The sequence below is a fragment of the Schistocerca piceifrons genome, chromosome X (assembly GCF_021461385.2).
Source record: "Schistocerca piceifrons isolate TAMUIC-IGC-003096 chromosome X, iqSchPice1.1, whole genome shotgun sequence".
NCBI classification, from domain to species: domain Eukaryota; kingdom Metazoa; phylum Arthropoda; class Insecta; order Orthoptera; family Acrididae; genus Schistocerca; species Schistocerca piceifrons.
Genome location: NC_060149.1, coordinates 306374188 through 306401401, shown reverse-complemented (window position 1 = coordinate 306401401; position 27214 = coordinate 306374188). Strand labels below are relative to the sequence as shown.

At 38.3% G+C, this 27214-nt stretch overlaps 1 protein-coding gene across 4 annotated transcripts in view; it reads right to left on the bottom strand.

Annotated features, from left to right (window-relative positions):
- Positions 1–27214, bottom strand: part of LOC124721942 (oxysterol-binding protein-related protein 11-like) — a 191102-nt gene that overhangs the window by 103232 nt on the left and 60656 nt on the right. For 3 of the 4 annotated variants that reach the window (XM_047247099.1, XM_047247100.1, XM_047247098.1), the window contains 4 exons: positions 24744–24953; positions 21904–22084; positions 17220–17592; positions 2460–2545 (listed from right to left, as the gene is read on the bottom strand). In XM_047247099.1, coding sequence (XP_047103055.1) covers positions 2460–2545; positions 17220–17592; positions 21904–22084; positions 24744–24953 — 850 coding nt within the window. The remainder of the gene's footprint in view (positions 1–2459; positions 2546–17219; positions 17593–21903; positions 22085–24743; positions 24954–27214) is intronic. The other variant, XM_047247101.1, reaches the window with a different exon arrangement.

The following is a 27214-nucleotide window of genomic DNA, read 5'->3' as shown; positions in this document are numbered from 1 at the left end:
AAAAAATTCCTTTGCCCACAGTACTGAAACATTCTTCAAGCTGTTTTAACACTGAGTAAAGTTTGCACAAAGTGGGATATTTTGAAGTCTCTATGAAAGCAGTCACATTAATGAAGTCCCTGACCTGTTCTTTAATGAATGTGGCTTCTAGAACAATCCAATGCACTTCATCATCCGACAGTGAACTGATGTACTCAGTGTCTGCATTAGACAGCTCCCACATGTCACCACTGCAGAAGAATTCAATTATTGTGCTTCTTCAACTACTCCCTATGTAATTCATGACAGAATAGTTCATTGGTGAACAACCAGATGTCAGTGTCCAATGGGCACAATGTTTTGGCAAACGATCATGTCGCCTTCATCAGGTGTGCTGATGAACTGACTACCACAGAGCTGGTGTAGGTCTTATTTCATCTCCTCCTCTCCCCCCCCCCCCCTTTTCAAATCCCACCCACCTGGCATTCTGTATGAGGTCCAGCATCTTCTCCCATGATCCTCTCACCACCAAGTCATTCTGTCCAAGGTTCACACCCAGGGATGTGCGCTGGCAATGTCTCTGCTGCTGTTCTTTCTGCCTTTAAAGTCATCATTTCATAGCAGGATGTCTACCTCTTCTTAATCAGGCTCAATGTGGGTTCCCAGGCCTTACGAAGGATGTAGCCACTATCACAATTTATCAGCAGCTCCCTTAATTGAATCTCAATAAGTTCTTCAGTTACACAGTTGCAGAAGTTAGATGTCTGTGTCAAAACCTTAGTATCAATTCCATGTGATTCTGATAGCCAGTGTTCCACAACTGCCAATTTGCTACGCTGCTGCAGTCTAGTGTGGCATTGGCGTTCTCAATAACAATCTTAGACAGGACCCACAGTTTGGCCTATGTAGGTCATGCCACATTGGAATGACAGATCCCAGATTTCCATACTCCAAGGTCATCCTTGACACTACCAAGCAGTGCCTGTGTTTTAGCTGGTGGGTGGAAGACAGCATACACTTGATGTTTCTGAAGAATTCATCCGATCTTCCTGGATAATGTGCCACAAAATGGAATAAATGCAATAGCCCATCCTTTTGAGGTTCCTCATTTGTTTCTGCCAGTTGTAATGTTGTTGTAGGACATAGAGCTCTCAAAATCTGGAACCCAGTGTTGTCATTTTTCTGGACCTCCATCCTCAGATGTTCTCATTGTCGGAGAAGGTGCAACCACTATGTACCAATGTTCTGAGCTCACCATCTATCTGCACCAAGTGGTGCAGCTGTCCAAATGAGCTGAATCATTTTTTCTCTCCATTTCAATGCAAATGTGTGTGAATTCCTATGGGACCAAACTGCTGAGGTCATCGGTCCCTAGACTTACACACTACTTAAACTAACTTACGCTAAGGACAAAACACACACACACACACACACACACACACACACACACACACACACACACACACACACACGCCCGAGGGAGGACTCGAACCTCTGGCAGGAGTGGCCGCCCGATTCGTGACATGGCACCTCTAACCGCACCTCTCACTCAAAACATGAATTATCGTAGCACTGAAAACTCATGGTGATAGCTGAAAGTCTTGCTCACAGTTTACACTTTGCATGGGGGATCGTTCCACTGTTATGGTCATGCATGCATTCTGTGCAGAAGTTTAGAAATGGCCCTTGTATTTTCATAAGTTAGTACTAATTACAAGCTGAGTTTACACTGTGACAGATACAGAATTTGCCATGCTTTTACCCAAACAACAAATGCTGAATTATTTAATCTGATTCAAATTTAAACCACATGGCATATTTACATGTTCAATAATGGTATTTTTGTTACAAAAATACGCATTAGCAATAATGAAAAACAGCATTCAACCATGACTACTACAATGATATCATGCACAATATTGTTTTACTATTAAGCTTGGTAGTGAGGGGGGACAAAACATTTCTTGTTTCACAGGAAATGAACTATTAATTTCAACTGGAATACAAGTCACAATCATCCCCAATGGGAAAGTTAATATCTAATTTCAACATTAAATAGCTAACGCATGTCAATCAGATGCTCATTTTATCATGCAATTTTTTTTTTTACCCAAAACAGGTATAAAAGCTATTTTTTGAGAGATTTAATTTTAAAAAATTCTATTTTATGTTGTTCAGTGCATTATCATTCAAATGAAATTTTTCTGTCCCTACCTATACGCCCCTGAACCTAATGGGGAACACTTGATGATGCAGGAAAGCAGAACAAAGTAGCATACCTCACAAGTAAAATAATACAGAAATGTACATTTTGTAACTGCATTATTTTAATTAAGGGTAGCTACAGTACTTGCAGCAGAAGTTGCTAAGAAAGAATCTAGGAAAGCAGCAAACTGATGCACGTATGCTTAGCCACTAATGTTTAGATCAGGTTCATTTCCATTTCTATATTAAACTAAAAGAGATTTCAAACAACTCACCTAATGAAGCATCGACAGATGTTGGTGATGGTGGTGGTGATGGTGGTGGTGATAAATTTGTGGGCCATGGCTGTGTTTCAGGTACACTAAATGAAAATTTGACAACAATGAGAAGTATTCCAATTAATAAAATAGTAAAAAAAATTGAAGGGTGCAGTAACAGATACAAAACACTATAATCACTAAGATGCAGGAAGTAAAATTTAAATCATACTCCCACCCCTGTCCACCACCAAACTAGAGTCTTGATACTTTTCATAAAAATAATCCCACCAATGACAATAAAATAATACTGGAACCACTGGGTTGCCTTATTTTATATATCTATATCATAAACTGCAGTATATTTTAAGTATGGAACAGCAGTTTCATTCTTTAGTTCCACTTTCTGAGTGAGAGCTGCAGCACACGAATACTGAAGAGGCCCTGTCTCAAGTTTTGTAAGAGTAAACCTACTGGTGCCAAGTTTCTTCTGTTAAAGGTTATATAAAGTTTTGGTGTGAAGTACAGAGTCAGTAGGTTGGGAAGAGAGTCTGTGGTGACGGGTTGCTTGATGCTCAATAATGGAGCCTTCAGCATACACAAAAAACTATAAAAAGTTGAATGTTGGTTACAATGTAAAAACTAGGAAGTAGTCCAAATCTAAATGAAATGTGTAAGAGCAGTGGCATGTGTAAGTGCTAATATACAAAAACACACAAATTAAAATCTTCATGCTCTATGCTTAACAGGTAGTTTACATAAAACACACATCACAAAACTATACCAAACTCCTCTAATTCTTAACTAATAGAGAGACGTAATTCTTCATATAATATTCAAAGCAGCCATTGTATTGTATTGTATGTTAACTGGGGACCTAGAAACGACGGAGTGGCTCTGTCCCCGCTGCAGCCTCAGTGGTCCACAACCCCACAACGACTACTGCAGTCTACTTCACCCCTCCGCCGCCCCACACCGAACCCAGGGTTATTGTGCGGTTCGGCCCCCGGTGGACCCCCCAGGGAACATCTCACATCAGGCGAGTGTAACCCCTATGCTTGCGTGGTAGAGTATGGTGGTGTACGCGTACGTGGAGAACTTGTTTGCGCAGCAATCGTCGACATAGTGTAACTGAGGCGGAATAAACGGAACCAGCCCGCATTCGCTGAGGCAGATGGAAAACCGCCTAAAAACCATCCACAGACTTGCCGCTTCACTGGACCTTGACACAAATCCGCCGGACGGATTCGTGCCAGGGACCAGGTGCTCCTTCCCGCCCGGAAAGCCATGCGTTAGACCGCACGGACAACCGGGCGGGCTAAAGCAGCCATACTGTCAAAAACTATAATTCACTCCATTAAAACACAGACTACAGACTCGTATAACAAGCAACACAGTCACAGGTTAACCCACAGGAGTAACAAAAACTCATGTTAGACAACACAGCATAATAAGGAGATGGTAAAAGTCACATTATCAAAATTCAGTGATTGGAAGCTGGTATACCATTGCCAGATAGTTTCATCAATAAAAGTTTTTGTGAGGAACAAAATAATTCCTCTGCCTGGCAGTGAAATACATCAAAGTGCAAAAGTACCCTGTTTTTTGACACATCCCACATTTAGACCAATGCACTTCATCCAAAGCTATTACAGTGAGTGTATTTGCTTTCTGGAAGATATGCAAAAACAACTCATCTACAGGTGCTATAGCCTCTCCATCAGAACCAAAAGGTTCTTTAGTCACAATTTTCTCTAAACGTGAAAATGGGTGGAAGTCGGAGAGTACCAAACTGGCGCATACAGAAATAAGTTTTCCTATGGTTCAAGTGCCTTTGCAGGGTCGTGTTCAGTTCAGATGTAACATGATTTACTTTATAGTTTTACAATACAGTCTGTTTCTCAGATATTTTCTTCTGTAAAATTTCACATGATCCTGATCAGTTATCATTTTACACTTAGCAAAGTAATAAACACAAATTCCAGGTAAAAAGAAGAGGGGAATGAAATAGAGAAACAATCCATGAATAAGGAATACTCAATACAACTCCTTTATCACAAAAATTCTTTGTCTGATTGTGACAGCAAAGATGTTCTGTAAACATATTAAGGGGCACCATTACCCTAGTCAAGATGGTTAAGCAGAAAGTCATCTATTCAATATCTAAAATGTCCAAGAAAGAGACAGAAGCATGTTAACATAAAAAAAATCCACAAAACTTACAGTACTGGAGCTGTTCAAAGTAATATTTTAGGTTTTCTCAAAATCAAGAAAACTTTACCAGGTGCTGTTTGTTCAGGAAAGTCTGCTGTGAAGAGAGCCACCAGCAACATTTGTTCTGAACATACATAAAAAGAAATGAGTCATGTGGTTCTGGACCCCAGACAAGACCAGAAGTAAATATCTCCTCCAAAATATTTTCTCTGTAACCAGTGAATTCAATACTCATAACCGACAAGGGAATAATAGTCTTTTGAGGCACATCAAGGGAGGAAATGAAACACCTTTTTTCTATGTCCAGTTACCTATATGATGTTAAAACAGTTGTGAAAGTTTTCCTTGATGTTTTTGTGAAGTGCTTCCAGATGTGACAGACTTGACAATTAGGTGTTGTCAAAATCGATAGACAATACAGAGAGAAACCACGGTTGCAAGTTCCATGTGTGGTGGAACTGACATTCCACTGACCCTACCAGTGATCACTGTGTGGCAATGGAAAAGCTGGATCCTGAAAGGTGGTGGACAAACTTTGGTAAATTGTGTTGTACAGGTCTGAGCCGGTGATGTGTAAACGGTAACACAGTTTAATGCAAGGGCACTTGGAAAAACAGAAGTTTCTGGTAGCATTACCTGGCTGGGTCTATGTAAAAAAGTCAGCCCTCCCAACTATCATTATCACAACTAGATAAAATGAAGTTGTGAGTAACAAATGCTATAGTGCTGTGTAGGCCTTTTTACATGAGTTGCCATAGTGAGTTTCTCCATTTATTTTTCCACAAATTATACAGGCTGCAAATTATTTCATACAATACGAGTCTCATGACTACAAAAGTAAACTTTCAAGGACAAACAGGTAACTCTTCCATGACTGACTTTGCTCCATTTTCTACAAGCTGCCTCTCCTTGACATGCTAGAGTAATGCCGTTGAACTGCTGGAGTTTGAAACAGTGCATTCATTTTGTTTCAATAGATTTTCTCTCACACACAGCCCCATTAAACCCACTTTGATGTGCTCTGGAAGCACAATTATTTTAAGCATTACAATCAAAATGTTTTTATCAAATCACTACTCACATTTTAAGTTACATTTTTCTCCTGCCACAGTTCTTTTTCACATTCCTCTTCCAGCACATTGGCAATACTTTATATAATATCCTTCCAAAAAACAATATTATTCACAAAATGTACTGTGATGCACAGTGCTGCCATAATTTGATAATCTCAAGCCACTCTTAGTTTTTGTCAGTAGATGATCAGGTGCAAGGTACCTTGAGATAAACAGACTTCAGTGAAACAGGGGCTTCATTGATTATAAGATACTTTTACCCTCTTGAATATGTAGGAGTGACAACATTTCAAAATTGCCACCATCTTGATGAGAAGTACTTAATACTCTGCCCAAGCAGGCCTCCACATGCGCATTAAGTTTTACACAGTTGATGTCTACAAAAACTTCTGCATCTACATTCTCTACAAACCACTTTACCATGCATGAGTAATTCATACCAATTTTAACGATTATGTACACTATTCTATTTGTAGGTTAAACAAGAGAAAAATAACCACTTACATGACTCAGTACCGACCCTAACCTATTTTATCTCAGTCTCATGATCTCTGTATGAGGTACATGATGGTGGTAGCATAATAATCTTCCTCAAACACACGTTCTCTAAATTTACTCACCAGGGTCTCTTGAGAACTATTCCAACTTTCTTCCAACGATTTCCATTCAAATTCCACAAGCATCTCTCGTTACACTTTCACATGAACTACACTGTCTCTGAATTTATGCCATGCCTGCTGTCATATATACTTCATCAGGACATCAAACATAGCAGCAGTACTCTAGAATTGGTCATACTGTTGTTTTTTAAGCAATTCAATTTACAGGTGCACTTGCACTTTCACAGAATCTCTGCACCAAATTTACCTTCCCATAACACTGATTTTAAGTGATCTCTAATTTCATTTTTCTTCTTAGTATAACCCCAAAATACTTATATGGTATGACAAGTACAAGATGTTCACCATTAATTTTCCCTACAGTATACGGATTGTCCTGAATTTATCCACATTTAAACAGTACTGTCGCTGCCCAGACAAAATGGCAATTTTTTCAAAATTGTTTTGCATTTCCTTACCATCCAGCAATTAGATTTTCCTCTACACAATTGCATCATCAACAAACAGACTTATTCAGAGGATGCTTACAACCATCTCTCTCATTTATAAGTCCTTCCAGCAATGAAACATTGATATGGTAGTTTCCTCGTGCTTAAATACATTTCTAATGCTTAATGTTGCTGTTTCCTGTCTTCTGTTTCAACAGAAGACAAGCACAGCAGTTTTAGACCTATTCATTGACTTTATTTATTACCAGAGCTTCCTAAAATTTTTGGATAGATCTTCCACCAGGATATGACTAAAAATTATTGTAGGCTTCATGCAGTCTTTCTAATTCATTCACTAGTGCTGCTAAGTATTCTCTATCAGTTTACCTGTAGTCTCATATGGTTAATTCCTTGTATCTAAAATAATTGCAACATCTGTCGAGTGCTAAGCACTCACTCAATCTTTACAGTACAAACAATGTTGCACCAAAGTATATGAAATATTCAAGCACCAGCACCTAGCCTCTCTTCCATGCCAGGTAGGAGTTACTGATAACCATGTAAGACATCACACGAAGTCATTACTGACTAACCCAATATTTTTTCAGAAATAGAATTACCTTTTGGAACAGCATTCCTTACAATATCTTTTATTCTCTACTTGATGATTCAATCTGTAGATATGTGTATGTATCTTTACGAAGTTTTCTGCCATCATCGACATCTTTCTTATTATTCTATACACTTACATTTAGATGGCAACAGCAGTACAGTCTTTATGTTGTTATTGTTGTTGTGGTCTTCAGTCTGAAGACTGGTTTGATGCAGCTCTCCATACTAGTCTAATGTGTGCAAGCCTCTTCATCTTTGCATGTGCACCGTAACCTACATCCATTTCAACCTGCGTAATGTATTCCAGCCTTTGTTTCTCTCTACAATCAGCCCCTCCCCCATACCCAAGACACTTCCTTCCATTACCAAACAGACAATTCCTGAATGCCTCAGGATGTGTCCTATTAACTGGTCCCTTCTCTTGATCCCCCCCCCCCCTCCTCCCCCAAGTTTGATTCTGTTCCTCTTTGTTAGTTTTTCATCTCTAGCACTCTCATGTAGCACCAAATTTTGAAACAATTCTATTATCTTATTGTCAGAACTTACAGACTGCTTTCAGCAGCTGATCTCCTAATCTAATTCCGTCAGCATCAACTGCTTTAATCTTACTACATTCTATTACTCATGTTTTACTTTTGTTGATGATAATTTCATAGCCTCTTTTCAAGACACTACCCATTCCAATCAACTGCCTTTTCAAGTCCTTTGCTGTCTCTGACAGAATTACAATCTCTTCCTGAATCTTAATTCCCTTTCCAAATTTCTCCCTGGTTTTCTTTCCTGTTTGCTCAGTGTGCAGATTGAATACCACTGGGAAGATGCATCAACCCTGCCTCATTCCCTTCTTAGCTACTCCTTCCTTTTCACATTGTTTTATTATTACAATTGCAGTCTGGTTTACATGTAAGTTATAGATAATCTGTCACTACCTGCATTTTATTCTTGCTACCTTCATAATTTCAAGGAGGGTATTCCAGTCAACACTGCCAAAAACCTTCTCCAAATCTACAAATGATAACAACATAAGTTTGCCTTTCTTCTGCCTATTTTACATGTCGTAGGGTCTGTATTGCCTTATGCTTCCCACAATTCTCAGGAACCCAAACTGATGTTTTCCAAGATTGACTTCTACCTGTAAATAATTTGTAACTGCACTTTGCAACCATGACTTACTGCACTGACAGTTTGGTAATATTCACAACTGCAAGCACCTGCCCTCTGCTAAAATGGAATTATTAAATTCATCTCAAAGTCTGAGGGTATTTCGCAGTCGCCCATAAATTGTACACCAGGTGGAATAGTTTGGTCATGATCATCTCTATATAGGATTTCAATAATTCTGAGGGAATGTCATCTACTCCAGGGGTCATTTTGACTTCAAGCTTCCTCTGTTCTGTCAAATTCTTCTCACAGTGTCATATCTCCCAACTCATCTCAATCTATTTCCTCTTCAATGAGCATTACAAGAATACTGTCTTATGTTTTATGAAACCTCAGTACATTCCTTTCACCTTTCAGAGTCCCCTCCTTTGCTTAGAGCAGACTTCTCATCTGATCTCGTAACATTCAAGCAGGTGCTTCTTTTTCTCCGGAAGTTCCTTTAATTTTCCTATAAGCTGTAGCTATCTTTTCCATATTCACAGATGTTCCCACTGCCTTACATTTCTTGTCTAGCCATTCCTGCTTGACAATTAGGCACTTTCTGTTAATTGCATTTTTCAGACGTCTGTATACCATTTTGCTTGTTTCGTTTGCTTCATTTTTCTATCTTCTATTGTCAGTAATTGATTCATTGTCTTGTGGATTATCCAAGTATTTTTACTGACTTCTTTTTTTTTTGTTTTGGCTAATTGATCCTCTGCTACCTTCACTTTTTCACATTTCAAAGCTACGCAGTCTTGTTCTCTTTTTGCTCTGCCTCCCTGTTTCTGTCAATTGTTGCCTACTTCTACCTTTGAAACTCTCAAATCAATCTCCTCAATTTTCTATCTTTCTGTAATTTCTTCATTTTTAACCTGCAGTTCATAACCAATAGATTATGATCAGAGTTTACGTCTGCCCTGGAAATGTTTTGCATACATTCTTTCAATCTCATCAGCATCTGCAGTGCTAGTTGGCATACAAAGTTGTACTACTGTGGTGTGTGTTGGCTTCCCCTCTATCTTGGCTACGATAATGCACTCACTACACTGTTCGCAGTAGCTTACACCATTCCTATTTTCCAATTCACTATTAGATCTACTTCCACATTACCAGTGTTTCATTTTGTGTTGATAATCCTGTACTGACCTGACCCAATGTCCTATTCTTCCAGTCGCTGCACATCACTAATTCCCACTATATGAAACTTCGACAATCTGTCTTTTATTTTTTTATTTTTATTACCTGTTAAGGCACTTAGCATTCCATGCTTTGACCCACAGAACACAAGTTCTTTTTTTCCCCTCCAGATGACAACATCCTTCCTAAGTAAACCCTGTCCACAGATCTGAATGGGGGAATATGAGATGCGTTCAAAAAGTATCAAACCTTCAAATTTCCCATGTAAGCCAACGAAGTGCAGGGGACTTTCTTCAGCAGAGATTTGGTGAGAGGCATTCACATGCCACATGCACTCGTGAATTTTTTCCCCATCAACAGAAAGCATCAGTCACTGGCAGTTGGACGACAAGAATTGAATGCTCATCACATATCAATAAATTGTAAAATGAGAAAACTACTGGGCAGAAATACTGCATTAACTTTTGCCACCTGGAAACCATTTGCCAGATTCAACATGTTTTTCATGGACAATGTCACAAGCAATTCACAGATAAATTGAATCAAATCTGCTAAATATCAATAGACAGTGAACCATGTTGAGGCAGACACTCAACAAGCCAAATTGGCAATGTCATTGAGCAAGAGCGGACTTTGGTCATGGACATCAACTGTACCAGTGTATGGTAACTTACAAATGAGACAGGGGTAATAATTGGATTGGCACATTCAAATTTGACCGACAGTTTGTATATGAGAAGACCATCTGCAAAATTCATACCAAAACTGCTGACAATAAGAGCAGAAACACCACCATCTGGAAATAGCAAGGGACACGCTGGACAATACAAACAGTAACCCTAACTTTCTGGACACTGTGATCATGGATGATGAAACCCGGATTTATGGGTACGATGCAGAAACCAAGATACAGTTACAACAGTGGAAACATCCGACATTCTCAAGGAAAAAGAAAGTACAACAGGTCTGCAGCAATGTCAAGGTCATGTCAGTCAGTTTCTTCAACTCTCAATGAGTGTTGTAATATGAGTACACAACACAAGGCCCAACCATCACAAACAAACACACCACAAGGTCCTCTGTTGCCTTTATGATGCTGTAGGCAGCAAAAGCTTGGCAGCTTCATCATAATAATGCACTTGCCCATTCTGCATATTTGATTTAGACTTTCTTCAGCAAACACAATATTCCTGTGGTTAATCAGACTACCTATTCCCCAGACATGGTTTCATGTGAATTTTGGCTACTTCCTAAGGTTAAAACACCCCAAAAATGATTTGAGTCACGAGACGACATCACGCTGAATTCTACGGTCCAGCCAATCACCATTCCAAAAGTGTGTTCCAGAAGTGTTTCCAACAATAGCGGAAGTGCTGGTAAAAGTGTGTGCATTAACAAGGACACTACTTTGAAGGGGATTAGAGTTCTGTGCCTCCAAAGCATAAATGTATTTCTGACCACTAAAGGTTCAATACTTTATGAAGACACCTCATATTTTCCAAGATGATGCCATCACCATTAAACCATACAGTAAAGCTTTATAGCTCCATGAAATATGATGGCTGTAGATTCCCTTTGCTTTTCAGCTTCTTGCAGTATTAACACAACAAGGGCATGATGGTTAAAGTTAAAAGTTATGATTAGTCAGCCATTCAGGAACTATATGTTGTAATGGCTCCTCAAAACGTACTCCTCTGATGCAACTGAACCTACAAAATGGCTACCCATATGGTAGAGACACACAAGCCTCACACCACCGAGAGATAGAGAGAGATAGAGAGAGAGAGAGAGAGAGAGAGAGAGAGCGGGGAGGGGGGGGGGGGGGGGTTTGCACACATACATGGGGGTGTCAATCTTTATGTATTACTCAAATAAAACACATCTCACAAACACTACATGTCACTGCAATACCTTAAACATAAATCCAAGAGACAACTTGATAAGCCCAACAACAAATGTGGTGGTGATAAAGTAATAAACAGCAAAAAGCTGCCAGATCAAATTTTGAAGAATCACAAATACAAAGTTCAGTACAGCACCAATTATCCAAACTAATTGGAGGACACTGATGTTCGAAAAACCGGTTTATTCTGATAATGGAACTGTATACTTTTATTTACCGTTTTACCCATAAAAACTACATATATTTATAACAACATTAATCTCTCATTATCCCAAAGGCAAGTACAATAGGAATATGTATAGTACAGCTTAGTAAAGAAAAAAATATATAATACATATGCATTTTATATGTACAGGACATATGTATAGAATTAATACTTAGAAAATCCTTAATTTTTCCTGACTAAGCAAGCCTGCCTGCTTACAAGCAGCTAAGCCATGCGCTTACTAGTTACTTTCATCTTGAGTTGCAATGGTTTGCAAGGCAGTAACTAAACATGTAAATGCTTCAGAAGCAGCTTTTATATTTTCATCCACATTTTTTGGGCCACCAGTAGTTGAGATGATGGTGACATCAGTTTTATCAGTGATAAAGTTTACAATTTCACCATCTTGCACGATCTGGCACTCTGGATCTAAATTGTCAACATTCATCCATTCTTCAACGCCTTCATTCCATTCATGGTAATTGAATTTTTCAGCATATTGAGCATTTCAGACATATTCTGTTCATCATTTCCAATTAGACTCTTAAAAACTTTCCACCATACCCAAAATTTTATTCCAGGCTTCTTTTAAACTCTGTTCCTTTACACTATCCCATGCTGCTCCAATTGTGTAGGACACATCTTTCAAAGCAACACTTTTTCGATTTCTTAACAGGCTGTCTTCTCCTTCCTCTTCTATTCTATTTCTAACAATAACTTATGTAACAATCCTTTCTTGCAATACCATTTGAAAGTCTCAACAGTGCCTCGATCCAAGAGCTGAAGTAAGGAGGTTATGTCCTTTTTGTTTATGGTATCGCATGATGGATGAGTTGGTGCTGGGTTCGAGGCAGTAATGTTTTCTTCCTTTTGCCGTTCTTTAACTGCTGTGCTTTTATGGAAGGTATGAAACTTTTTATAACCCATTCTGTGAAAATTGTACTATCCATCCACGCATGCTTCTGTGGGGTGCAAACAACAGGCATTGCGGATATATAAACATTTTTGAAACAATGCCATTTCTTACTTTTACCAATGACGAGCATAGGCAATCAATGGATAACAGCAGCATTAGCACAAGTTAAAGCCATTATACGACCCTTGCTTATTTTAGGACCATCACCTGCTAATTCACAACACGAAGCACAAGTTTTTCTTGTCAAAGTTTTCCAACTGGGCTCAGTTTTGTTAGCATTGCAAATGTCTTCATGAGCACCATCTTTTTCCCTCAATACATCCCTTAGTTAGATTTCGAAAGAATCAGCTGCTGAAAAACCAGCAGATACATTTCTCCTTCTATTTGATGCTCACAAATGCTGTGTCTTTACTTAAAGTGTTTTAATCAGCCCACGCTTGCTTTGAAATATGACAGCCCTCCAAGATTTGCATTAAACTGAACTGCCTTTTTGGTAGAATGGGACAAGAGAGAGGTTCTCCTTGTGATCTTTCCTTGTAAACAGCAACATATATATCCATGTTTGTAGCAGGGTGGAGGGTGACATGTACGAGCAAGTAACAGTTCAGTTATGCAGTCATCAGGTTGACTGACATTTGGATAATCAACGCTCTACTGTATGGAAGAACAAAATCAGTTTCCGGGAAATTTTAAAAAACTATTGTGGCCATAAACTTCTATACTTAATGAAGTCTTACTAACAAACCTCACTTCATAATATTAATTACTTTACTGTGAGAAGAACTGTTAAGCTCAGCAGTGAAAAAATCATTGCAAGACAATTTAGTACAACATATTTGCCGCAATACTTTCCAAGATAAGATCACATCTGTTTCAAATGAATAAAGCCCCTAGCATACATCATTCAATGGAAACATGTTTAGTTGTTCTGCTCATCTGAAACTGCATAAAACAGTTACCTAAATATTAAAGATGGTATACATCTGTCCTCCTTCCCAGTCTCATTTAAAAACAGCTTGGGCAATACTGGTAACCACTGTAAATATTTACTTCAACTTGAAGAACTAGAGCACCAAGACTAGGGTTTTGCTCGGATCCTAAAAACTATCACTAGTCATCTGTGATTGAGATACATGTGCCCAGCAGGATGGTCATACAGAGTCATATATAGTAAAAGACATCATACATAATAAAAAGACAGTCCAATCAGGACACACAAAGGTCACAGTATGGAAAATAACAACAGATAGGGTTTTCCTAAGTCATTTCAGGAAAATGTTGGACTGGCTCCAAATAATAGGCCATGCCAACACTTTCCTCTTTTCTTACGCACTTCATTTGTAGAATGAAGTAATCTATATGCATTCTTGCTCTATCATCATCATCATCATCATCATCATCATTTGTATTAGTATTTTTTGTTGTTATTATCGTTACTAGCCAACAAAACAAATTGAAGGCTTGGCCAGGGTGTCAGCACCATCATCTTTACATATGAGAAACAAGGAGAGGCGAGAGTAATAGTGTACACTCCAATATTTTTACAAGTGGAGTACAGTCACACACTAAACATCTATACATCAACACCCTGCATGGAACAACAATTAAACAATGACTGGCACTTTTGTTTGAATATACTCCAAGTACACTGTCAATTAGTTAACATTTATTGACAGTGTAATGTCCATGAATCCACGTTTCACCTGAATAATTCTTAAGCTTCATTTTTGTGTAAACTTTAATGTGATATGCCTTTAAATAAAATAAAAAAATATTAAATTAGGCATCTTATTTCTACACGAAACCTGTGAAGTTTTCACACATTTGGCATTTCTTTTCATTGTTCATATCATGACAGAAATAGAAACAGAACAATACATTTACCTGTATCATCTACAGGATATTTATTGTATATAACTTGCTTCTTGTTCTGGATAGATATTGAACATTGGTAACCCTCTTGCTGTAATTAGCACAACGTGATTTTAGTCAACATTAACATTTTGTTTGCATTTTATGTCACCTTTTTCATCATCATTGGATCTCCTCCTCCTCCTCCTAAACAACAACAACAACAACAACAACAACAACAACTTGAATGATGCTACCGAAAAGCCGATGAAGCTACCAACAAAGGTATTTTCCATAATCACTTTCCACAACCACACAGTGAGGAAACAAATGTGCAATAGTTCAAACTGGGATGGGACTGTACATAGTCATGTGACCAACTTAGTGTCCACTATGGCCAAATCTATGGTTCACATTGTTGAACAATACTGGTGATATTTTCATCCTGGAATTTCATAGTGCCATATATTATTGCTTCCTTTTCTTTTTTTACAAAATGGTACATGTATGTTATCGGCCAATATGACATAGTGGCTAAACACTGAAACAAGTTATTTAGAGAAGAAAGTGTTAGAACCTGATCTCAGCAAAGTTCCACTTGTGCAGAAATGTAGGAACACAGTGAGACAATAATGACTAAGATTTATTGTAGAAAATGGGTTGGAGATAAGTAAACCTGTGTCTACAGCGTTTCTAAAGGTAGCAGGGATAAACTGTGGGGGAGTGAAAAGTTATTTATTATCTGTACAGAAACCAGACTGCAGTTGTAAGAGTTGAAGGACACGAAACGGAAGCAGAAGCTGAGAAGTAAGCAAGACCGGGTTGTAGCCTATTCATGATGTTATCCAAACTGACATTGAGCAAGTTGCAAACAGAACAAGTGAGAAATTTGGAAAGGCAAATTTAAGTTCATGGAGAAGACTTGACAACTTTGAAATTTGCCTATGACAATGTAATTCTATCAAACACACCAAATGGATTTGGAAACTTAGATGAAGGAAATAGATTGTGTTTTGGAAACAGGTTATAAGATGAACATCACCAAAAGTGAAACAAAGTTAATGGAATGTTGTCACATTAAATGTGGTGATGCAGAGGGAACTATATTCTGAAACGAGACATTAGAAGTAGGTGAGTTTTGTTATTTAGACAGCAAAATAACTGACATTAGTCAAAGTAAAGAAGATATAAAATGCAACATACAAAATAGCAAGAAAAACTTTTGTGAAAAGAGTTATTTGTTAATATTAAACATAAATTGAAATGTTAGGAAGTCTTTTCAGAAGGTAATTGTCTGCAGTGAAGAATTGCGTGGAAGTAAAATTTGATCAATAAACAAGTCAGGCAAGAAGAGAATAGAAGCTTATGAAATGTGGCACTACAAGAGAATGCTGAAGACTAAATGGGTAGACTGGATAACTAATGAAGAGGTAGAGAATTTACTTAAGGAGAAGAGAAATTTATGGCACAACTTGACTAAAGGAAAGTATTGGTTGATAGGACACATTCTGGGGCATTAGTAATCATCAGTTAACAGGCGTGCACGCACGCACACACTCATGCACGCCTGTCAGACACAAAACAACTAAACATGAACAGGAAAGAATTTTATGTGAATTTGACATAACTTAATTCTCACTTTCAATATGCCAGTTGTATCTCACAACATAAAAACAGGATTCAACAGCCTGAAGTTTTGGCTATAGTGGTCTAATCTTATGTACTGTTTCCAATGTCATAATCATTAATGGTACACCCTTAGAACTCAGTCATACTGTGAGATACGTATGAGAACCTCTGAGGAGTTTGTAAGGTAGGAGGTGATGTACTGGTGGCACAGTTTTAATCTGCCAAGAAGCTTTGCATTTGATTTGCCAGTGCACTTTCCTGCACTACACATATGAACATTGCATACATTGTTTGGTAACACAGATGGAACTAGTATGGTGTAACAAACAATGTTATCTGGCTGTTAAAAAGTCTATTTAACAGGCACTTGAAGGCAATGGTAGTAAGACATTACTTACAATAAGATCTGCAGCAAGAGTTTATTTTATGGATCACGAACAATGAAGCTTTTTGTTGTTCTTCAATCAATTATATACAATGTCAACACTAAAATTATCTTGCTTTACTGAATGCAGGTTAATGTATACAAGTGATAGGCCTAGTGAAGCATGAACATACCTGGATAGCACCTATTACAAGACTCATATGTCCTTACTGAGACAGAGAGAACATTTACAAATCCTTCACGAGTTGTATTTGCTGTTCTGCATACAATTTCCAGGCCTCACACAAAAATTACGAAATGGAATGACAGTATGCTACATTTCTTACAACTGTTTGATTGAGCCAATTATTGGCACAAAACTACCAACATTTCCCATAATTACCAACGATTTCTTACATAAAAAAACATTCAAATACTAAAAAAGTACAACGAACTGGAAAACATATTTTTGGCAAACAATTAATTTTTAAATACAGTATGTAAATGTCCAGCCGAGGAGAAATTTTACATTTGTAAACATTATCATCTGTCAATATCCCTAAATGAAGAAAATTTTGAAATTAATGTTTGGGAGCTCAGCACTGCAGAAAAGAAATCAATGTACATTAAGAGCTAAAAAATGTGTCTGATTTAAGACCATAAAAATTTTAATGATAATATACCCTTCCTTCTCATCTGGTGCTTCCAGGTATGATATGAAGCCCGTCTGTCTATATGGTACACAGTCTGGCAGAGATGAAGCACTTGTACCAGACCTGCTGGTATTGCTTTCCAATGAAGTTGTAGAGACTGATGTTAAGGCACCACTATTTGCACCTGGCACTGTTATTTTGTTTGTGCCGATTTCTGCATACGACACAAAATGAGAATTGTTTGGTCGATTTGGAGGTGGATGCCTCTTCGAGTTATTGGCTGCAATGGAAGCAGCAGCCTGCTGCTGCTCCAGAATTGAAAGGCACTGACGTAAGCAGCTCACTGTTGCTACACTTGTTGCTTTCAGGAGTAATAACATTTCATCATTGTGTCTCAGGGCCCCTGTCAAAACCAACAAAGTTTTCATATAAGATATGTATTGTGTCAAAGTATTACTCACAAGGGGAGGCCACGACATTGGGATCACACATTTACTTCAGACTTTGTACGCCATTAGTGGGCCATTAAAAAAAAACAATGTGCAAATAGTAAGGTGCACTACTCTGGCAATTCTGAGAAAATCACAAGAGAAGTCTTACGCGTCTACTATGTAACTGATGTATGTGTGTGAAGGTGCCAGTCATAAGAAGTCATTGTGTGCTGAGGAGGCTGTGGTTCGAGTCCTGCTACCACTAACTTTTTTAATCTTTTTTTATCATCACTGGTCACATTATTTCATTTACATGACATTTTGAAAAAAAAAACTTCTATTTGCAAGAACTATTTGCAAAAAGTTTCAATTTACGTTTTCCATGTCTGTAAGACAAATACCATCCTGCAATGTGTGATGTGTAGAGCACACCTGACGAGTAATTCTACATTACTATTGTGGTCTGGCAAATTGTGACCTACTATATTACTGAATGTGAATAACATCATTCGAATAATTATTTATCGAGGTTTGACTTGGGCTTTCCAAGCCTGTCACTTGTACTTGAAAATTTAATTACAAATAGTAAATAGTCAAGTAACATATCAAAATTCACTACAACTTCATGAAAATGCATGTTTCCTTTTTTCCTCTTCATTATATTACCTTTCAAATTTCACATAAATTAAATATTGTGACCAGTGATAAAAAAAAATTGATTAAAAAATTAAGTGCCACAGGGATTCAAACTGTCACCTCCCCCATGACCCATTTGCAAAGCACGAATGCTAACCAGTTGACCACAACAACTTCTTATGACTGGCAACTTTGCACAGAGATGTCAGTTATGTAACAGATGTGTAAAACTTCTCTTGCATTTTCTCGGAATTGCCAGAATAGTGCACCTTACTACTTGCACATTATGTTGTTTTAATGGCCTACTAAAGGCATACAAAGTTTGAAACATCATGCATGGCCTCCTCTTACCAGAAGAAAAAATATATTACGAGAGGCAGATATACAAGGCAAAACAAAATTCAGATTACTTGACAGGAATATCAAAAACATAAGAAAAATTTGAAACAATAGGAAATAGTTTGGCAAATGATAGGACCATTCAGAGTGTGTAGCTCACAATTCAGTATTAAACATATCAAGCAGATATAGTTTATCAAGAAGTGGACAACTTGCTTGTTCTGTAAGTGTCTTGTTTTGTCTTTCCTTCAATATTTTCCACAATGATTGCCCACTTTCGAAACCATCACAGAAGTGTAGAATATAAGAACTTGCCTTTATGCTTATTTTAAATGTAATGCATCCCCCGTAAATAAGCAAATATACACTTATACACTAAAACATTTTCCTCACAAAGTAGTTAACTGTGACAATAACACCCAAAAACTATGGAACACTAAAAAAGGATTAAAATATCTTTTACAAATAACAAAAAAATAGTTTAATCAATAAAAATAGAGAACCCAGTTGCTTAGATTGTGATTCATCTGTAATCCCCTCCTCCATCTTTCTTCTAAGAAAGATAGGTGTGCATTATTAACAATAATGGGAGGAATTATGACAGGCTGACAATTTCAGTTTGCATATACAGGGTGAAGCAAAAGTCGTACACTCGGGCTTCACAGCGCGACTCTTCACATGCCAGCAATAAAAAAGGTCTGTCACAAAATTTCGTCTGGCGAGTTCATCCGGCAGAAAAATGATGTTAAAGAGTGGCAATCTGGTAACACTGTAACCATATTTATAGTAACTAACCCTGTCACCTCACACTAGTTCTGCTGTACAGTTGGTGCAGTGGATCGAGTTTTGGGTTAGCATGCAGGAGGTCGAGGGTTCGATGCTGGGTTGGGGTAAACTTTTTTTATTTGCTAATTTCATTCTGACATATCAAACTTAACATACACCGTTTCTTAGTTCATATGTATCCTAAATTTACAACATTTTGTAATGCTGGACATTATAAATACGTGGTTAGACAGGTAAGAAACAGACAGTTGAAACAAAAAACATGTCATAGGACAGAATAATTACAAAAACATTATCAGTTTTGAGATACTAAAGATGATAGCACCGTGCAATAACACAACATCTACTTGTCATTTCTACTACATGTACTATGAGCACTCAGATGTCGCACATTAGCAACCAGTGACAATAATAAAGCTCATATTAATGACCGTATGACCTTCACAAAGAATACGTTGTCCTCAGAACAACAGATGCTCAAAGCGACCTCCCTGCACATCCAAACATTGCAAAACCCGTCAGATCTCACAGCTCTTGACCCTTCGCAGCGAAGCTGCATCCACAGTAACAAGAGCAGCATGAACACGTGCTACCAATTCTTGTTGTTGGAACCATTCACAGAATTGCATCTGCTGATGCCCATGGTAGTGCAGCGTGTTAACGACCTTGTGTTGCAAGACATGCAGCTGTCTTGCTACACTATGTGTACTTCGCTGAGGTTCATGATGTATGACCTCCAGAACAGCTTCCTCAGTAGCTGGAGTATGGTGTGTTTATGGAAGACCTCTGACACATGATTGTGGAAGAACAGAGCCTAACTCCCAAAGGTGCAGCTCCAGACGACGAAACACATCTTTATCTGGATGGCATCGATGAGGATATCTAACAGCATATTTGTGAGTTGGAACACCAGTCCAGTTATCGGATGCACCAAGGAACAGGAACATACCCATATACTCATCGTTTGTGCATGCCATATGTCTGTCGCGCTGGTTTAGAGGTCTACAATGAGAAAATTCGATACATGTACACATGTACATTACAGTCTGTCACAGGCACTTTACTCCACTCGCAACTACTCCCTGTCTGGTGGATAGCACATGCAGTACAAACACGTCGTCAGTCCTGCACGCTGTTGCACCTAACATGCATTATCCCTTTGACACATATTATACTGCACGATTCATCCCGACACCGCTAATTGTGAAATGTTCATTTTTGAATTACACTGTTTCCCTAATGGTAACAGATGTGATGTTTCCACAATCCCGTCGATTATGATAATGATGATAATAATAATAATAATAATAATAATAATAATAATAATAATAATAATAATAATAATGTATTGACATACACACTGAACAGCAAACGGTAACCAGACTCAATGTTGAAAGGCACAACTGTTGTTGTTTATGGGGGAGGAGACCAGACAGCGAGGTCATTGGTCTCATCGGATTAGGGAAGGACAGGGAAGGAAGTCGGCCGTGCCCTTTCAAAGGAACCATCCCAGCATTTGCCTCGAGCGATTTAGGGAAATCACGGAAAACCTAAATCAGAATGGCTGCACGCGGGATTGAACCGTCGTCCTCCCAAATGTGAGTCCAGCGTGCTAACCACTGCACCACCTCGCTCGGTGAAAGGCACAATTAATGGGACCATGGTGGTGATAAACAAATAGTAACCAACTTTGGACATTATTTTCAAAGTATGTTACTAGTCCTACTGTCCCTAACAAAATGTAATGGACCTCAAGGAGGCAAGAATAATAGTTGGTACTAATCTATGCGACCATTGGAGAAGGGTACAAGGAAAACAGGTTTCGCTTCTAGTAGATGAAGTAATGTGAATAAATTCACGCCAAGACATTGAAAGGGCTTCTTTCAAAGCTAACCAATCTTCCATTTCTACAATTGTAGTATGTAATTGCAAATGTTTTCTAGAAGACCTGCTGCAATCGCTGTTGACAACCAAGATGCCAGATACCACACCACCTGGACTACATTTACCAAATAAAAAACATGTACCTTAACCTAGGATCAAACCCTGAAATTTTGTGAGAGAGATGTTTTTGTCACTGGCATGTGAGGAACCGCACTGTGAAGCCCAAGTGTGCGAATTTCACTTCACCCTGTATGCAAATTTGAATGGCTAATGGTAGAGCAGTGCCATGACAGGCCAGGAACCTCAGCATGATACATAGTTTAATGTGATCAAGAACACCAACATCAACAGTGAGTAGCCTGCCTCTGCCCAATTTTGATCTCAGTCATGGAATTGCATCTTGGTATCATTTTATTGTCTGGATATCCGAATAATCAAAGAGGGTTTCAAAACCAAATATAAAAAAAGGTGATGTACAATTTGATAATAACTTATATTTGACAGTCATTGTGTGTAAGATCATGGTCAGATTTGTAACAGAATGGTGGCTGTTGATTGTTGGACCCAAAAACCAACTATACTGTCTGGTAAAAAAAAAAAAGATTGAAGCTCATACATTTTTCCTTCAAGGTACCTACCTGAAGCTGGTAGCTCCTCAATTTCCTGGCTCATAAGCTGACAAGACTGTTCTGCACGATGTATGTGATCACGCACCGTAGCAAATGCATCAAGCAGCTCTAGAGAGTACTGCACTTGTGAAACAGGTGCTGGAGCATGTACAAGGGAAATGTGCTCCCGTGGTGGTAATGGTGGATTACTCTGTGCCACAAAAACAAAATGTTTCTACAAATAACAACACAGCTATAATTTGCCAAGATGTCATAATGAGGCTTTAAAAACTCTCATGAAAATGTATAATCAACTGTTTAGTTTTATACATACGCCAAATACCTCTCATCACAGAGCTGCACAAATGGTATGAATAATAACAATGGGAAACATTTGCAGTTTTCAGTAAGAGCAATTGCTCATAATCGCAAAACTGCTTCTTCCAGGTGACAAAATTAAAGGCTGTGTTCTAAATTACATTAATTTATACTAAATTAGCACTTCATTTACAAGAAAATTAATGTTGGGCAGGTTGATTGCAAGTGCTCGTTTACAGCAAAACTGGTCTCTTTGCTGACCAAAAATTTATGTCCACAAAGAACTTCTTTTTTAGAAGGAAACAGAAAATAGTCACATAGAAACAAATCTGGTGTACTGTGTGAGGGCGAACTAGTTAAAAGCCAAGCTACTGCACTTTTACTGTTATAGTGGTGGCAGTGAAAGCTGACACATGGTCATGGTGCTAATCTTTGTCATTTCTGCTTCAACCAATCACTTAGGCAGTCCATAACGCTCTGAAATAAGAGCCTCTGTTTTACCATTATTCACAGTCAATTAAAAGGACATTACACAAATAGATTTCCTTCACTTTTCTCACCAATCAAATATTTATTTATTTATTTATTTATTGTGCACTTTCACAATTGCTAACTCCTTGTTTTGAAGGCAATTGAATCTCAGGGTGTAGTGGAGATCTACATTTTGTCTTCAATCACAGAAGATACCAAACGCTTTAGAATTATGCTGTAACATGATTTTAAAATGGTCTTCTCTTGAGCATCTGTGCACACAAGTCAACAAATGCAGCATCCATTACACTCAACTACTCCAAATGTAGCATTTCATACAAGTTATTACATGACACATGTAATATGTCAACAATATCATTACTCTTAATTTAATGGTACTCTATCTTAATAACATAATTTTTATCAAATATTTCTTTAAAAGAAATCTAAACTTGGCATTTATAATGTTTCAAATCTACATGTTTTTGTGCTATGTACCACATTTAAATTCATTTAATCAGTAATGAGTGGTCTTGAGCACTGATGCAATTCCCATGAACTCTCTTCGACTCAACTTTCAACTTATTTACAAGTTACTTTTTTTTATTTATCATTGCCCACATACTACTACTGTAGTGGTGTGCAGAAATTAAGGATGAATGCAACTTTTGCATGACTTGTCAAAACCAAGTAATATAGCTTGATGAAACTTGGACCATAGATAGAAAGAACTCCTAAAATTTAGCACAGAAGAGAACTAAAAGAAATATACAATAAGGTGAAACAGAAATGAAACTTTCAGTCAAAGACAATAAAACACTGTAGTCGCTGTGATTCATAATGTCCCCTGGACATTACAAAAGGCAGGACATGGTTCTTAACAGGTTGTGTGATCGCTATGAATGGCAATGCATGCTCTGCAACATGCTCGCATGCAGGAAACAAGGTTGGTAACATTCCATTCCTCCACCAGTGCAATTGACAACTGCTAGATGGTCACTGGTGCACGTGGACATGCTGCAATATGTTTCCCAACACATCCCACACATCCTTGATATGCTTTAAGCCAGGGGAACGCGCAGGACAATCCATTCACCAAACATTCTCTCATTCCAAGAGCTCCTCCTCTTGCACTGTTCAAAGTAGTCACGCACTGTCATCCATAAAAATGGAGTCAGGATCAAAAGCACCCCTCAAAAGTTGCACATGTGGAAGGAGTACAGTGTTACAATGTACTCCAATGAGTGTACTATTTTCAAAGATTTGGAGGTCAGTAAGCCCATGCAACATTATGCCTCCCCATATCATAAAAGCTGGAGCACCAGAATGATGTTCGACTATGCTGGATATAGCACCATACGGTAAGAGGTGGGAACATGTAATGCATCCAGGAATATTGTCTAACATGACCATTTTGGCGGTTCCCATGTTTTAATGTGTGGAGGCATAATGTTGCAGAGGTTGTGTCTTTTCAAGGGTGCATACAGCCCCAACTTCATTTTTATGGGTGACAATATGCGACCTCATCAAACTGCACAGGTGGAGCAGCTCTTGGAATGACAGGATACTCAACAAATCGACTGACCTGCCCATTCTCCCCAACTGAAATCCCATTGAGCATATGTGTGATGTGTTGAAATGTATTGGAGCACATCTACATGCACTAATAACTAACCAGCAGTTGTCAACTGCACAGTCACATGAATGGAATGCTCTACCATGAGAACTCCTTACCGATTATTTCCATTTGTCTCACTGCATATTCCTTTCAGTTACCTTCTGTACTACACTGTAGCAGTTCTTTCTATTTATGGTCCAAGTTCCATTGAGCTATATTACTTGGCAATGGCACATCATTGTTACTTTTGTCCTTACTTTCATCCTTAAGTTTTGTGCACCAGCGTGGAGCAACTCAATCACTTAATGTTAACAAACAACAAACAGCTATGCAGTGGAAAAAAAATCCCTGTTACCAATATTAATGCCAACATAGTTAACGGATAGGAATTCCAAAGAAAAAGCTATTCAATAAAAGCACCACACAAACAAGAACAACAACAACAAATTTAAAGCTGATGTACCTGAGCTATAGCCATTGTATGCATTTCAGCTACAGCACGTATCCTATTAACCCATTCTTGCCGTGATCTTGCATCTGCTGCCCTCAGCTTGAACATTTCACCACTAGCTGAATTGACAGTGAAAGTGTTACTGTCTTCATCACTTGGTGATATAACAGCTGCAGCGAGGTGAACTGAGCCCCTTGGTCTCTGTCTTTTTTCAGTTTCATTCTAGGTAAGAAATTTAATGCAACACTTAATATTTCCACTCAAAGGTTATATTCTATGAATTACAAATACATCAAATAACATGAAAGGTACATAATTTCTTCTCAAACCAGCAACCTGGAATTTCAAGTTTCAGATGTACAACACAGAAAGGAAATTGAATCATATGTTTTCAATAATGATAAGGAAAGATAAACACAACATATTCAACACATTCATCATTAATACAGTTTTTCTTCATTTACTATATCTACATCTATGTGATTCCTCTGCCATTCACAATTAATTATCTGGCAGAGGGTTCATCAAACCACCTTTGAGCTATTTCTCTACTGTTCCACTCTTGAACAGCTCGCGGGAAAAGCAAGCACTTAAATTGTTCTGTGTGAGCTTTTATTTCCCTCGATTGACCCTGGTGGTCATTTCCCCCTAAATAGGTGGGTGCTAACAGAATATTTTCGCAATCGGAGGAGAAAGTTACTGATTGTAATTTCACGAGAAGATCATGTTGCAATGAAAAATGCCTTTATTTTAATGACTGCCACCCCAATTCATGTATCATGATCATGGCACTCTCTCCCCTATTTCACGATAATACAAAATGAGCTGTCCTCCTTTGGACCCTTTTGATGTCCTCTGTCAGTCCCATCAGATGCAGATCCCACATTGCACAGAATTACTCCAAAAGAGGGCAGACAAGTGTGGTGTAAACAGTCTCATTAGTAGACCTGCTGCATTTTCTAAATGTTCTGCCAGTAAATTGTAGTCTTTGGTTTGCTTCCCCACAAAATTATTTGGTGATCATTCCAGTTCAAGTTATTTGTATTTTTAATCCCTAAGTATCATTGCTTCTGTCACTACTGTCACTTCTGAATAATGACTTGCTCAGCAATAATTAATTAGTAGAATACAATTAAAAATAAATCCAAAGGCTATTCCCCTACCTAAGTGAAAAATAAATTCAGTGTGGGTCCGCTGTTGGATGTGGCTGATGATTATGAAACAAAAAGATGTATGAGCTAACCACTCAACAGCAACTTATAATCCACGCAAAGACTTTGATATTAAACAGGAATTTTATGTCAGTGTAAATCATGTTATCCTCTACATAGAAGGCAGAACCCCATTTGAAGTGTGAGATGTCATCTCATCAAAAATAAAAATCATTTCCTTAAAGTTTTACATACTGAATTTTGCAAGTAACAAGCATGAAGAAGAGGTGAGTCTTTACAGAAGAATAAAACACATGCAATCAATGACTTACACAGTATACACAACAAGCTTATTTCCGCACATGGGAGGAACCAAAAGAAGGCATGTGTACCAGATAAAATAGTCTCAAAAACTTACAAGGGAACTGTTGAATCCAACAGGTCGAAACGTGTCCTGAACTTTTTTATACAGGAAGAATACACCTAACAAATCATAATGTCGAAATTTTAGCTGCCAAGACACACTGTGAGTAGAGCAATGTCATGAAAGACCAGGAACCTCAGCACAATTCAATCATAATTTGTAAAGAGAATTTCAGTTTCCATTGATAGTTTCTCAGACACAATTGTGCACAGTTACTATTCGCTCAAATTTGAACTCGTTTAATATTCATAATACACTGAAGAGCCAAAGAAACTGGTACACCTGCCTAATATCATGTAGGGATCCTGCAAATACACACAAGTGTCACAACATTGTGTGGCACGGACTTGACTAATGTCTGAAATAGTGCTGAAGGGAATTGATACCATGAACCCTGCAGGGCTGTCCATAAATCCGTATGAGTACAAGGGAGAGCAGATCTCTTCTGAACGGCATGTTGCAAGATATCCCAGATACACTCAATAATGTTCATGTCTGAGGAGTTTAGTGGCCAGCAGAAGTGTTTAAATTCAGAAGAGTGTTCCTGGGGCCGCTCTGCAGCAACTCTGGATGTGTGGGATGTCATATTTTCCTGCTGGAATTGCCCAAGCCCGTCAGAATGCACAATGGGTGCAGGTCACTCCAACTGCACACACCGCATATCATTACAGAGCCTCCACCAACTTCAACAGTCCCTTGCTGATATGCAGGGTCCATGGATTCATGAGCTTGTCTCCATACCCGTACATGTCCATCCACTCAACACAATTTGAAAGGAGACTCGTCCGACCAGACAACACGTCTCCAGTCATCAACTGTCCAATGTCAATGTTGACGGGCCCAGGCAAGGCATAAGGCTCTGTGTCATGCAGTCATCAAGGGTACACAGTGGGCCTTTGGCTCCAAAA